Source organism: Canis aureus, chromosome 4, assembly GCF_053574225.1.
Source record: "Canis aureus isolate CA01 chromosome 4, VMU_Caureus_v.1.0, whole genome shotgun sequence".
Lineage (NCBI taxonomy): Eukaryota > Metazoa > Chordata > Mammalia > Carnivora > Canidae > Canis > Canis aureus.
In genome coordinates, this window is record NC_135614.1 from 5683144 (window position 1) to 5697168 (window position 14025).

Here is a 14025-nt window from a genome sequence, read left to right on the forward strand (position 1 = left end):
ATGCTTAACCAACTGAGCCACCTAGGGTGCCCCTCAAGAGCATTTTTAAACAAAGTAGGCCATGGTTCCTATTCTGCCCATGGAAATGGTTTTCTGATCTGTCAGGGAATCATGTAGTAACACCAACTCTTGAAATAATTTTAAAGTATAAAATCTAGGGGCGCCTGGGTGGCTCAGTTGGTCAAGCATCTGCTGTTGGCTCAGGTCATGATCCCAGAGTCCTGGGATCCAGCCCCATGTCGGGCTCCCTGTTCAGTGGGGACTCTGCTTTTCCCTCTGCCTGCTGCTCCCCCTGCTCCTCTCTCTTGCTCGCTCTCTCTCAAGTAGATAAAATCTTTAAAAAATAAAAAAATAAAGTGTAAAATCTAAAAAAAAATTAAGAATCACTGCAGGATAGGAGTCCTGTATGTACCTTATAAATATTATTCATGATCATGCAGTTAAAAAAACCATACACATATGTGTGTGTGTGTGTGTAATTAAAGCATCAAATTGTTGACAAACTCTATGATTCCCAAGCCAGAGAGGTAAGTAGTCAGGGAGGAGCTCTTGCTTGAGGGCATTTGTCAGTTCTGGAGACAGCTCTTGTGAAAGGAATAGATAACAATACCCAAGGACTGAGCAAGCTGGGGAGTCCCAAGGACACCCTCCTCCAAAGGCTGGTCCCTGAAGGACTATACCCTAAGGGTGAGGATGAGCCAAGTGGGGCCACCTCTTGCATGGAATTACAGCCTGGGTTGGAATTCTCTAAATTGTCCAGATCTCAAGACTTGACTTAGGTAAGGTGTCTGTAGACTGATATGGTGGTCCAGGTCATCCAGCAGAAACAAGGAAGATATTTGCATTCTATTCCACAAGTAGAGGAATTCCTCCAAATAAGTTTTTATTTTCTTTTTAATTAATTAATTAAAAATTAATTAATTAATTTTAACAGAGAGCACATGAGCAGGAGGAAGGGCAGAGAGAGAGGCAGAGAAGCGGACTCCCCACTGAGCAGGTAGTCAGAGGCTTAACCATCTGAGCCACCTAGGCACCACCAAATAATTTGTTTTTAAATATTTTATTTATTCATGAGAGACACACAGAGAGAGGCAGAGATACAGGCAGAGGGAGGAGCAGGCTCCCTGCAGGGAGCCCAATTTGGGACTCATCCCTGGACCCCAGGATCATGCCCTGAGCCAAAGGCAGATGCTCAACCATTGAGCCACCCAGCCGTCCCAATTTTTTTTTAATATAATAATACAGAAAACACACAAATTTACATGTAAGAAAACGAATATGTGAAAAAGTTAAAGTTGGTTGTAATACAAATGCAATTTAAAGCAACCTTCATTGACATTTAAAAGCTGGGAAATTTTCAGAAACTTAGAAAGGAGTTTAGGCGTTTTCCATCAGAGAATTCCTTGGTTCCAGGTACCCTAAAGCAAGGTCTGAAAGGGTTTGGGGCACAACCCTTGGGCCCTGCAGATTCCTGGCCCTGTGGGGAGGGTCACAGAGGAGAGACAGCAGGGACTCAGGCCTGGGACTCTGGCCCTTGTGAAAGCACATCTCTCTGTGATTGTATTTGGTTGAGGGTCTCATGTCCGAGACTGCTACAGAGCTGAGAAGCCAGTTGTTCTAAGAATGTGAGCCTGGTATTTTGCCTGGTCATTTGATTCTTTTAGCGTAAAGTAGGTCTTTTTCTGTGAATAAAACCCTGGACTATATAGCACTTAAAATAGATGAGTGGCAGCTACTATATCAACACAGATATGTTTCCAAAACAGTGGTAAACAAAAAAGCAAGATACAAAAGATACGTAAAGAATAATAGCACACATATAAAGTGATTTGTCAACATGAAAAACCATATAATATGTTGTTTTGGGTTATGGCAACATATAGTAAAACATATGTTCTACATACAAGGGAAACAAATAATTCAGGAGGTAGTAACTTCGGACAAAAGAAATAGGACAATACACAAACTGTGTAATGTTTAATTTTTTCTTTGGTTAAAGAACTGATTATATAAAATATTAGGATTAGTTTAACTGAGTGGCCAGCATACAGCTTTTTATTATACTTATTCTTTCTACTTTCCTATATCCTTTGAAGTGGCCATATTGAAATACTTTAAGACAATAAACAGCTTAGTCTAATGAAAACAAGTGTCAAACCTAGTATAGACACCTGGCATCTGTGAGCCAACATGGACCTAGGAACATCAGTTTGCAATCTTTCATTTAGAAAACCAATCTGTAACTATGGACAAGTAATGGTGGTGTTCGAGTGTTACTGTTGGTGGCATCATGAATTGGTATAATACCTTTGGAGAGTACACTAAGTACAGTGTACACTAACTATAAAATTATTAGTATTCGCTAATTCACTAATAGGATTTTGGAAATTTATTGTAAAGAAATAATTCAGAAGAGCTATAAAAGTTTAGTCTATCAATAAAATGCTTAAATGTCTATCAATAAAAATGCTCAAGTAAATTATGGCATGCCAACTGTATAGAATATCATAACACCATTAAAATCATTTTGAAGACAATGTCAAAAATAGAAAATACTTATGAGAGAATTTTTTTGGGGGAGAATATTTAAATACAAACTATAAGTTATTTGGGTGGCAGTAATCATAACTATAAAAATATATGTGTGACTGGACAAGAAGACAAAAAAATGAAAAACATTTTAATTCTTGAAATTGTGGAGAATTAAAAAATTTTAATGGTTAATTAGTTTTACTCTTCAGGAAAGAGTTGAACTACAGTGGATTGAAACATATTATGCTTGAGAAGAATGTTTGAGTCAATTGAGTTGTTTTTATTTTTGAGACATAGTACTAGGAAAACTTCTGTCATGCTTTTTTATCTTATACTTCACTGACTTTTTAAAATTTCAGCCCTCAGAGATAGAAATGGAGTCTCAGATACATCTGTATGGGCACACAGAAGAGATAACCAGCTTATTTGTTTGCAAACCCTACAGCATAATGATAAGTGTGAGCAGAGATGGAACCTGCATCATATGGGACTTAAACAGGTACAGAAGAAGGTCTCCAACTCAAACATAGATGTCTCTATGTTTCAGTTCTTCCTGTGTGAAACGGATGCACTAAAATAATGTCTTTGCATTATGATTATTTTAAGCATGAAATATAAACTTTACTTTGTAATTGAATTGAAATCAAAAGATCAAATAGGAATATAGTGGGGAATGCCTTATGGATAATTGGATAATTGATCCATACCCTAGGGAAAGGAATTATATAAGAGAATATAATTACATTTAATGATTTGTCTTTGGTCTTTCAGGCTATGCTATGTACAAAGCCTGGCAGGACACAAAAGTCCTGTCACAGCAGTGTCTGCCAGTGAAACTACAGGTGACATTGCCACTGTGTGTGATTCAGGTGAGCAAGCCCCAAAACCAAAGCACAGAGCCATTATAAGCTGGTTCCATCATAAGTGAAACTGTTGGGTTGGTTATATCTCTCAGGTCCCTAACGACATCTTAATATCTTGGTAGCAGTGTATTTGTGTATTAAAATACAAAAAGGTCCAAGAGCGAGTTCATCAATTGAGGGACCAACTTATGCAAAAGTTAATATTGTCATCATTTAACTCTTTTTCTGATATATGTAAGATTGCATTTGAGCACATGTAAGTTAATTGTTACATAATTATCTGAATTTTCCTGGCTTTTGTTTTACTGTCTTTTTTTTGGCTTCTGCTTTTTAACTATTAACTTTCTGCCTTCCTCCTAAGTGCAAAGCATCAGCCAGTGATCCACTTTGAATATATATATCTTCCAGTTCCTGAGAGAGAACAATACTATGGAATCCTAAATGGAGATATAATTTGCCTTAAAATTTACATGACAGTTCTATCTCCTCATCAGAGGTTTTGTTTTAGTTTTTGTTTTTTCAAGTAGTATTGAAAAACTTGACGCATACAGCAGGAAAGAACAGTTGGAAAATTCATAAATTTTCTGTTTGCATTTCCATTTTTAAGGATCTTAATCTCAAAAGAATCCTTTAAAAAATTCTCTTTCTGCCCACTCAGTATAGAGTATCTTCAACGTATCTATATTGGGTGGTCATCTATCCTTTGCTTGCATGTTTTATATTGTTAGTTTTTTTCTGATATCCAACAATTTTCCAATCCTGTAACACCACCTAGGTCAAGAATGTGATGTGGTTGACACTACTTGAAGTTAGCAAATTTGAAGTCTGACTCTTGATTTTGGGTGATGATCTCAGGGTTGTTGAGATCAAGCCTCACCTGGGGCTCATGCTGGGGGATCCTGCTTAAGATTCCTTCTCTCCTCACCTCACTCCTGCTCTCTCCCTAAAAAGAAAGGAATGGGCTGGCAGCTGAAGAAGTATATAGGGGGAGATCCAGAGGGCCTGTCTGGGTGGAGTCAGAGTGCACTGCCTTTTCTGGCACAGGAATGTGCCCAACCAACTTAGGAACCCTCGTAACCCTGTTGCTTAGGGATTTTTCTGAGGTTTTCTTATGTAGGTTGACTAAATCATTGGCCATTGAGCTCAATCTTCAGCCTCCCTCACCTCCCCAGAGGTGGGGAGGTACTGTAAATTCTAACCTCCTAACCACTGGGCTGATTTTTCTGGTGACAGGCCCCCATTCTGAAGCTATCTAGGACCTAACCACTCAAGAAGTCAGTTCATTAGCATACAAAAGATGGTAAATTACAAGGGTTTAGGAGCTCTCTGCCAGGAACCTGGGACAAAGACCAAATAACTATTTTTTTTAATTTATTTTTTATTGGTGTTCAATTTACTAACATACAGAATAACCCCCAGTGCCCGTCACCCATTCACTCCCACCCCCCACCCTCCTCCCCTTCTACCACCCCTAGTTCGTTTCCCAGAGTTAGCAGTCTTTACGTTCTGTCTCCCTTTCTGATATTTCCCACACATTTCTTCTCCCTTCCCTTATATTCCCTTTCACTATTATTTATTATACTACAGCCATCTCTTGGAGCTTATTTTTTTTTTAATTTTTATTTATTTATGATAGTCATACAGAGAGAGAGAGGCAGAGACATAGGCAGAAGGAGAGGGAGAAGCAGGCTCCATGCACCAGGAGCCCGACGTGGGATTCGATCCCGGGTCTCCAGGATCGCACCCTGGGCCAAAAGCAGGCGCTAAACCGCTGCGCCACCCAGGGTTCCCTCTTGGAGTTTAATGTTGATTTTACTAAACATTCATTAATTCTTGTATTCCAGAAAAGTAATGTCTTCAGTCATGCTTTATAGGTATCAGATGTGAAGCGTTTGCCAATCTTAGCATCCAGTTATAAAATAATGCCATTGGAAACGTTTCTATTTCTTAATCATCTAACTAAGGGGAAAGATTTTAAACAGTTGACTTTGATAATGCAAGTGTGGGCCAATGATTGATGACTTTGCTAATTGTTCTCCCTTGATTTATACATTAGCAGCTTTTAGTATGTCATATCAAGAGGGAATCTGGGGGAATAATATAATGATTATTTATATAGAGTTCTCTAACTTTCTTGTTTTAGCAACATTTGGAAGTTAGGACTGATCCTTAGGGAGCTGAATTTTGTAAAGTTAATTACTTTCCTGCTGCCAGTAGTGATTTATATCTGTGATATTATATCAGCTAGTCATATGGGAATAAAAAACAAAATTACTTTTGCTGCAATTACTAACTTGCAAGTAGGGTATTCAGGTGTCCCTAGGTAGTGCATAGTTTAATAGAGTAATGGCTAGAACTTCTTTTTTCCAATCTGAACAAAAAGGCCTTCTCCATTTTTTTAAGCCCTCTTAGTACACATATAAGAGAAGTCAGAAAAAGAATTTGGTATATGGAGAATATGATAAAAATAATGATTTTTTTTTTTTAAAGAGAGGCCAAAAAAAAAAAAAAAAGAGAGGCCAAAGTTATGTTTAGAGACCTAAACAAGAGTTCATCCTCCTATTCTTATGGTCCAAGAAGGAAAAAAAGTTATCAGATTTAGCCTACCAAACATCTTGACCCATTAGTGAGTACCAAACTTTAAAATAAAAATTTAGGAGCCCCTGGGTGGCTCAGTCAGTTAAGCATCTGTCTTCAGCTCAGGTCGTGATCCCAGAGTCCTCAGAGCCCCATGTCTGGCTTCCTGCTCAACAGGGAGCCTGCTTTTCCCTTACCCTCTACCTGCCACCCCACTGCTAGTGCTCACTCATGCTTTCTCTCTCTGTCATATGAATAAATAAAATATTTAAAAATAAATCAAAATTTAAATACATATATATGTATGTATGTTATATATGTGTGTATGCACGTACATACATATTACATATGTGTATATAAAATTTCTGTGTCAGGGCTGAAATTACACTAGCAAGCTCTTTCCTCTTGATCATTCTCCAGTCTTTATGGGATGTGGTTTTTATAATGATAAGATGTGAAATTTATTAAACTATGTAAGTATTTTAATATTTTCTATTTTTAAATTTAAATTCAATTAATTAACATATAGCATAGTATTAGTTTCAGAGGTAGAAGTCCCTGATTCATCAGTCTTATATAATTCCCAGTGCTCATCACATCATGTGCCCTCCTTAATGCCTATCACCCAGTCACCCCCTCCCTCCACCCCCTCCCTCCAACGATCCTCACTTTGTTTCCTATGATTAAGAGTCTCTTATGGTTTGTCTCCCTCTCTGACTTCATCTTATTTTATTTTTGTCTCTCTTCCCCTATGATCCTCTGTTTTGTTTCTTAAATTCCACGTATGAGTGAGATCATATAATTGTCTTTTTCTTATTGATTTAATTCACTTAGCAGTTCTATCCACATCATTGCAAATAGCAAGATTTTTTTGATGGCTGAGTAGTATTCTATTGTGTATGTGTATATATAATACCACATCTTCTTTATCCATTCATCTGTCAATGGACATCTAGGCTCTTTCCATAGTTTGGCTATTGTGCACATTGCTGCTATGAACATTGAGGTGCAGGTGCCCCTTCTGGTCACTACATCTGTATATTTGGGGTAAATACCTAGTAGTGCAATTGCTGGGATGTAGGGTAGCTCTATTTTCAACTTTTTGAGGAACTTCCATACTGTTTTCCAGAGTGACTGCACCAGTTTGCATTCCCACCAGCAGTGTAAGAGGGTTCCCCTTTCTCCACATCCTTTGCCACATGTTGCCAAAACAACATTTGTTGTTTCCTGACTTGTTAATTTTAGCCATTCTTACTGGTGTGAGGTGGTATCTCATTGTGGTTTTGATTTGTGTTTCCCTGATCCCAAGTGATTTGAGCAATTTTTCATATGTCTGTTGACCATCTGTATGTCTTATTTGGAGAAATATTTGTTTATGTCTTCTGCCCATTTCCTGACTGGATTATTTGTTCTTTGGGTGTTGAGTTTGGTTTCTGTATTTTTTAAAATCATTCTGCCACTAGATCAAAATATATGCCTTTAAACTAGGTTTATAGCCTGGTCATGTGTTGCCAATGGCATTATAAAGTAAATATAATATGAAATTTGGGGTGGGCAGTGACTCCCCAATTTATTTTAATTTCAGTGAAGATGTATAGGGAAGAATAAAGATTTTTTTTTCAGGAATTCCCAACTTCCTTTTAGTTGATGTGCTAAATTATACATGAAAGCAATCTGGTCTTGAGTGAAGGCCTCAGTTTTGATATTTATAATCTTAGGCAGATGAGTAGTTACTTTATTTTGTGGTAGCCCAAGATGCTGCTGTAATCTGGTTGGATGATTCTTTGCCTATTTAGTTCTATACCATATTTCAGAGAGTCCCGGCCCACACTTAGATTTTTGGTTTTGAAAGACTAAGCCTGCAGTAGCTATTGATTATGGGTAATGATCAATCCCTACATCAGTATCTTTGATAGGTCTTCTGACTTTACTAGTACACATGTGGTTGCTTTATATATTTTTAAGTCTTTTATCAAATATTAAATTCAGGGATCCCTGGGTGGCGCAACGGTTTGGCGCCTGCCTTTGGCCCAGGGCGCGATCCTGGAGACCCGGGATCAAATCCCACATCGGGCTCCCGGTGCATGGAGCCTGCTTCTCCCTCTGCCTGTGTCTCTGCCTCTCTCTCTCTCTCTCTCTCTGTGACTATCATAAATAAATAAAAATTTAAAAAAATATATTAAATTCAAAAGATTAAAATATCTACTCATGGAAAAGATGAGTTTATTATCTACGATTGTAATTCTGTAGTTTATTGAACTCCTACATCTTGATGTTTTCTTTAGGTAATCTCCCCTAATCAGTAAGAAGTCTTAAGTAAAACACTGGGCATTTGTTAACCTTCTTTTCTCTACATATGTGATAAATATGTTCAAAGTGATAGTTGTTATTTAAACCATTTTAAAGTATATGATTCAGTGGCATCACCACACCTACAATGTGGTATAACCATCACCACTATTTCAAAAACTTTCTCATCACCCCAAACAGAAATATTCCTCATTGCCTCACAGCTTCTGGTAGCCACTATTCTACTTTCAATCTCTGTGAATTTGCCTATTCTAGATATTTTATCTAAGTGGAAGCATACACTATGTATCCTTTTATGTCTTTTTTATGTCTGTTTATTTCACTTAGCATCATGTTAAGGCTACCGTGTTGTAGCATGTAGCAGAACTTCATCACTTTCCATGACTGAGTAGTATCCCATTGTATACATCTACCTTTTGTCTGTTGACGGACATTTGGTTGTTTGCACTTCTAGGCTATTGTGGATAATGCTGTAACACAGAAGGCATTTGGGTTTGTGATATTTGAAGGTCTTCAGCATATCTTGACATAAGTATTTGCACAATTTGTTTCTTTGCTATAAAATATGAAATCTGTACAGTCTTTTCATTGCCTTAATAAAGGAGAGAGTTAAATTCTGCATTTTTTGTTAGCTCTAATGGAGAGATAAAATTAGGTGGAGTAACGATGGCACCTAACCTTTACCATGCTTCTTAACTGGTCTTTATCAGCTTGAGAATATTTCTTCAAAGAAGGCTAGACACATCATCATGAGGCCCCAACTGTAGAAGTTGGCAAGCTCCACTCCCTCCTGGAAAACTCCAGAAAGTTTAGTTACCCAAGGTCTTTGAAAAGAAAAAGTTAGTCTAATAAGTCGCTGACTTACAAGATTCAATCTTAGACATTCTGAAGAATTCGATTTCTTTCTTTTTTTTTTTTTCTTTAAGAAGTTGCTTTTAACTCAGCTAAGTTTTATTGTAACTTTTTTTCTTCAAAAGTCATGGAAGTCACTTCTTACAGATGGTTTCACAGAATATTTTCTTCTGTTTTTGGAGATTGTTTAACTTTCTAGATACTTTCAACTCAATCTTGATAGTCCCATTTGCTAAAATATGATTACACAAAGATACATAATTAATTTACCTAGTTGCTTTTTATTTCTAAATTAATCTTTTTATTTTTCTATAGGTCATTGTCTCTAGATAAATATGCAGAGCTCTTTGTGACTTGTAATAATTTTACTTATACAGCTTCAGTCATGAGCTGCCTGTAAATTTTACCACTAAAACAAATGAGTTTGGTGCACAGGGATGCCCCTCTGGGACCCAGGGTGGTGAGCTCTGATATACCCACACTCTGCTGACCTAGGGGGTGATTTTGGTGCTTTAGCTGGTGGAGGCAGTGACCTCAGACTCTGGACCGTGAACGGGGACCTCGTTGGACATGTCCACTGCAGGGAGATCATTTGTTCCGTTGCCTTCTCTAACCAGCCTGAGGGAGTATCTATCAATGTGATTGCTGGGGGATTAGAGAATGGAATTGTCAGGTAAGAGGAGTTTTGATTCTTTTTGTTTGCTCTGTTCATAAGGACACAGCAGTTGCACAAATTAGCTTTTAAAATATAGGCATGTTAATATTTAATATTTAGAGATTTAAAATTGCCTGCAGATATAGGTTCTTCACTGATTCCTGTTTTATTTTTAAATAATAAACTTGGCTTTAATGTAGTTTTGAAATTGTGTATTGTCGGGATGCCTGGGTGGCTCAGTGGTTGGGCGTCTGCCTTTGGCTGAGGGCATGATCCTGGAGTCCTGGGATCGAGTCCCACATCAGGCTCCCTGCATGGAGCCTGCTTCTCCCTCTGCCTGTGTCTGTGCCTCCCTCGCTCTCTCTCTCTCTGTCTCTCATGAATAAATAAATAAAATCTTTAAAAAAAAGAAATTATATATTGTCTATTAATTTTATAAAAGATGAACAATATGAAAATTTACCAAGTTTTCTTACTCCCAAATCTACCTGCTGCAGACTTCCCAGAAGTAACTACTGTTAATTGTTTTTTTTGTTGTTGTTGTTAATTGTTTATTATGTTTCCTTCCAGATGATTTTTAACGAACAAACATATATAGTGGTTTTTTTAGTGAAGGAAATTTCAGTTTGTGTAATTAGATGATGACTTTTTCCCCTCTCTAGGTTATGGAGTACATGGGACCTAAAGCCTGTACGGGAAATCACATTTCCTAAATCAAATAAGCCAATTGTAAGGTAAATACCCCTGGATTCTTTATAATATACTCTGTGACTCTATTTTTGTTAGAGAGATATTAAAGTACACAGACTGTGAACAATGTGATGAGAGTCCTAAACAGCTGACCATTTATCAAATACCAGGTTGACCAGGACCTTTTGCAAGAGGAAACACAGTCCATGTCTTTGTAGAGCTTAATATCTGAGTCAGAAGCTCCAAGTCTAATAGAAAGGCATCCTGAGAAAGGGCCCAAAGAAGCTTTTAAATTGTAGGAACTATATTTTTCTTTTCTACCTTTTTAAAAATACAATAATGAAAAAAATTAAAAATAAAATAAAAAATAAAAATATAATAATGGTGATTGATAGCTACAGGAGGGTGCTTTAAACAAACAAATTTGACTTTAAAAATCAATTGGAAGTAAGTGATTCAAATTATATTTTATTAAATTGTTTTCAATGCACTGAAATAAATTTTAATGAACTTAAATTAATTATTAATGTTACATTTTTACCTTTTCCTATTTCAGGGAAATAAAATATCTCCCTCTAATCATCATTTATTTCTATATAGAGAAAATGTAGCACTGTTATATTATCTAACTTTCCTATACTCAAGTATTTGTTGTTTAAGTAATAGAGTATACACAAGGCAGTAAGAGAAAATATGCAAAGAAGGAACAGAATGTGCGGATCTCTTTGATCTTGATTTTATTCTCCATTACCCAGTTAGAATGAGCTTCACAAAGTTGCCAGCAGAGCAACTAAACTATATTAGAATTAATACTGGAGGGATGCCTCGGTGGCTCAGTGGTTGAGTGTCTGCCTTTGGCTCAGAGCGTGATCCTTCCATCCTGGGATCAAGTCCCACACTGAGCCTGCTTCTCCCTCTGCCTATGTCTCTGCTTCTCTCTCTGTGTCTCTCATGAATAAATAAATAAAATCTTAAAAAAAAAAAAGAATTACATTGGAAACCAGTGGGTTGTAAGCAGTCATTTTGTTGGTCTCTCTACTCCGATAAAGAGATCTTAGCTTCCTTAATATTAATTTCTGTATGATCACCAATATGCTAATGCAATTTTAAGAGATAATGTACGCATGGAATTTCTTTTGACAGCCTTACATTTTCCTGTGATGGCCACCATCTGTACACAGCAAATAGTGATGGGACCGTGATTGCCTGGTGCCGGAAGGATCAGCAGCGCTTGAAACAGCCAATGTTCTATTCCTTCCTTAGCAGCTATGCAGCTGGATGAGAGAGAACATCACTTCTCCAAAGCACTTTAGCTCCAAACTAGATTTGTTGACCTCACCCAGTTTTAGAAGGTTGAACTTGAAGAAATGGATGACCAAAATATCATCCAAATAACGATCAACTCTTCATCTGCACAATATTTTGCAGCCTCACAAGGTCCTGAGAGAACAATTTTGTTCTCATTTAGTGATAATCTAGAGGGTTGTGTGAGTATGTTCTAACCAACAAGGTATAAGTTTTACATGATAAATTAAAATCGTATTCTCAAAGTTTTTACCCACAAGGGTATTCTAAAGAAAGGATTAAGGTGTCTCCTTTTTCTATTATTCCAAAAAGACTCAGTAGAATTTAAATTGGGTAGCTAATTGTTTATATAAAATACTCTAAAAATTATATTTAAAAAGTTTTATGCCAAGATAATCTACCCTCCCCACACACACACAAAAAGAAAAAGTAAAGAAAAGAACAAAAAGTTAGAACTTGCAAAGTGCTTTCTTTGAGAAGTAGATTATTCAGTAGGTGCCTCTGCACCAAACATTTTATGGAATATATGAATACTAAAATTACTAATGAATCTCAACATTAGGCATTTTTTTTCCAGTTGCCTTCTTAGCTCAAAGAGGAACCAGAATTTTTTGATAGCCACAAACACACATTTGATTTCAGACACATTCTGTTTCTTCGTAAAAATCCTGCTTAAAATCTATAACACTAGATATTGAATATCCTTACTTAGTTGAATCACTAAGATTTAAACACAATGACAATTATTTTACTATCTGCCATTTACAGGGCACTGAATACTTAGCAGTTTGCAATAGAAAGCCTCCACTATGCAGAAAGATGGTGCAGATATTAAGAATACATTCTAGATAAGGCATTTAATCTAATGTGCAGAGAGAGTTTTCTCCCACAAGAGAATTACAGCTTACTTTGTTTCCAACAGGATGCAGAATAATTCTTATAGGAAACAGTGTCTGCTCTGTTTGTACTAATCTATGCTGCCTGAGAATTCTAGGAACAACAGAAAATCTAAGTATATGCCACAGAAAACTTGCACACCAAAAAGACAAAATTCCTAAAAATCTCGGCATAGTCTATCTCTACCATGATATTACAGCTCTATTTTTACTTGGGGTGCTGCTTCATTGGCTTTGAAAACACTGTAAAATAAGCTCAGTAATGTGTTACCATGGGATAAAAATATGTATTCCTGCCTAAGAATAGAAAACTTGCACACCAAAAAGACAAAATTCCTAAAAATCTCGGCATAGTCTTATCTCTACCATGATATTACAGCTCTATTTTTACTTGGGGTGCTGCTTCATTGGCTTTGAAAACACTGTAAAATAAGCTCAGTAATGTGTTACCATGGGATAAAAATATGTATTCCTGCCTAAGAATAACTTGCGTGTTTGTTATGGAAATTCAATTCATATGGTGTTTACAGAACTCCTTTTGTAACTTCCAGACTTTCTAAAACATTCTGCTTAAAAACTGTATAAAATTCAATTCCGATGTCTCTGCTGTCGAGATATGTATAAGAGAAGAGTGGCCACATGTGCTTGTAGCCTGCAGGGGCATGCATCCATAAGAACACCTCACAGGCTGCCTTTTAGATCATGGTTTGCACAGACCAGGTCCAAACTCTGAGGTCCAGATAGGTGCAGAGATGAGATTATTCCTATTCACGTTGAAGTGATTTGCTTTGTTTTAAAAAAAAAAAAAAATTGCAGCTACTGTCTGGCTTTTTTTTCTACTAAGAACTTTGAATTAGTCCCCTGTTAGATTAGGGTTGCCACTCAGTCCTCTTTGTTTTTTTAAGGCTGAATTCCATCACTTATTTAAAGAAAAAAATATGCAAAATAACTGGTCTTGTTAAGAGTGCAATATTATATTTTTATGTAAAAATAAAAATTAATTTGGGGGGATTATTTATTCAGCATGAAACTTAATATGTATATGTTTGAAACACTTCATAATGTGCATGTCGTAGTAAACATTTCTGTAAAATATCACAAGCTCTGTTATCTTTGTATACACTGCCACTTCATATTGGGAATAAATTTCATAAAAATAGATTTAAAGACCTATTCTTTATACAATTTAAATATTATGACCAGAGCTCAGATTGGTGGCTTTATTGCTTTGTAACCTATACTGGTTCTCTCTTTAGCTCCCCTATACATTGATGTCACTAAGAAAAGATAACATTCATTTTTTAATTATATATTTTTTAAAGATTTTATGTATTTATTTAAAAGA

General features: G+C 36.5%; 1 protein-coding gene across 1 annotated transcript in view; it reads left to right on the forward strand.

Moving 5' to 3' along the window:
• Positions 1–13841, forward strand: part of LYST (lysosomal trafficking regulator) — a 183896-nt gene extending 170055 nt beyond the window's left edge. Inside the window, exons 49-53 of the mRNA XM_077894418.1 lie at positions 2892–3031; positions 3304–3401; positions 9651–9807; positions 10452–10523; positions 11623–13841. Of these exons, the coding sequence (XP_077750544.1) occupies positions 2892–3031; positions 3304–3401; positions 9651–9807; positions 10452–10523; positions 11623–11761 (606 nt within the window). The 3' untranslated portion in view covers positions 11762–13841. The remainder of the gene's footprint in view (positions 1–2891; positions 3032–3303; positions 3402–9650; positions 9808–10451; positions 10524–11622) is intronic.
• Positions 13842–14025: the final 184 nt, after the last annotated feature.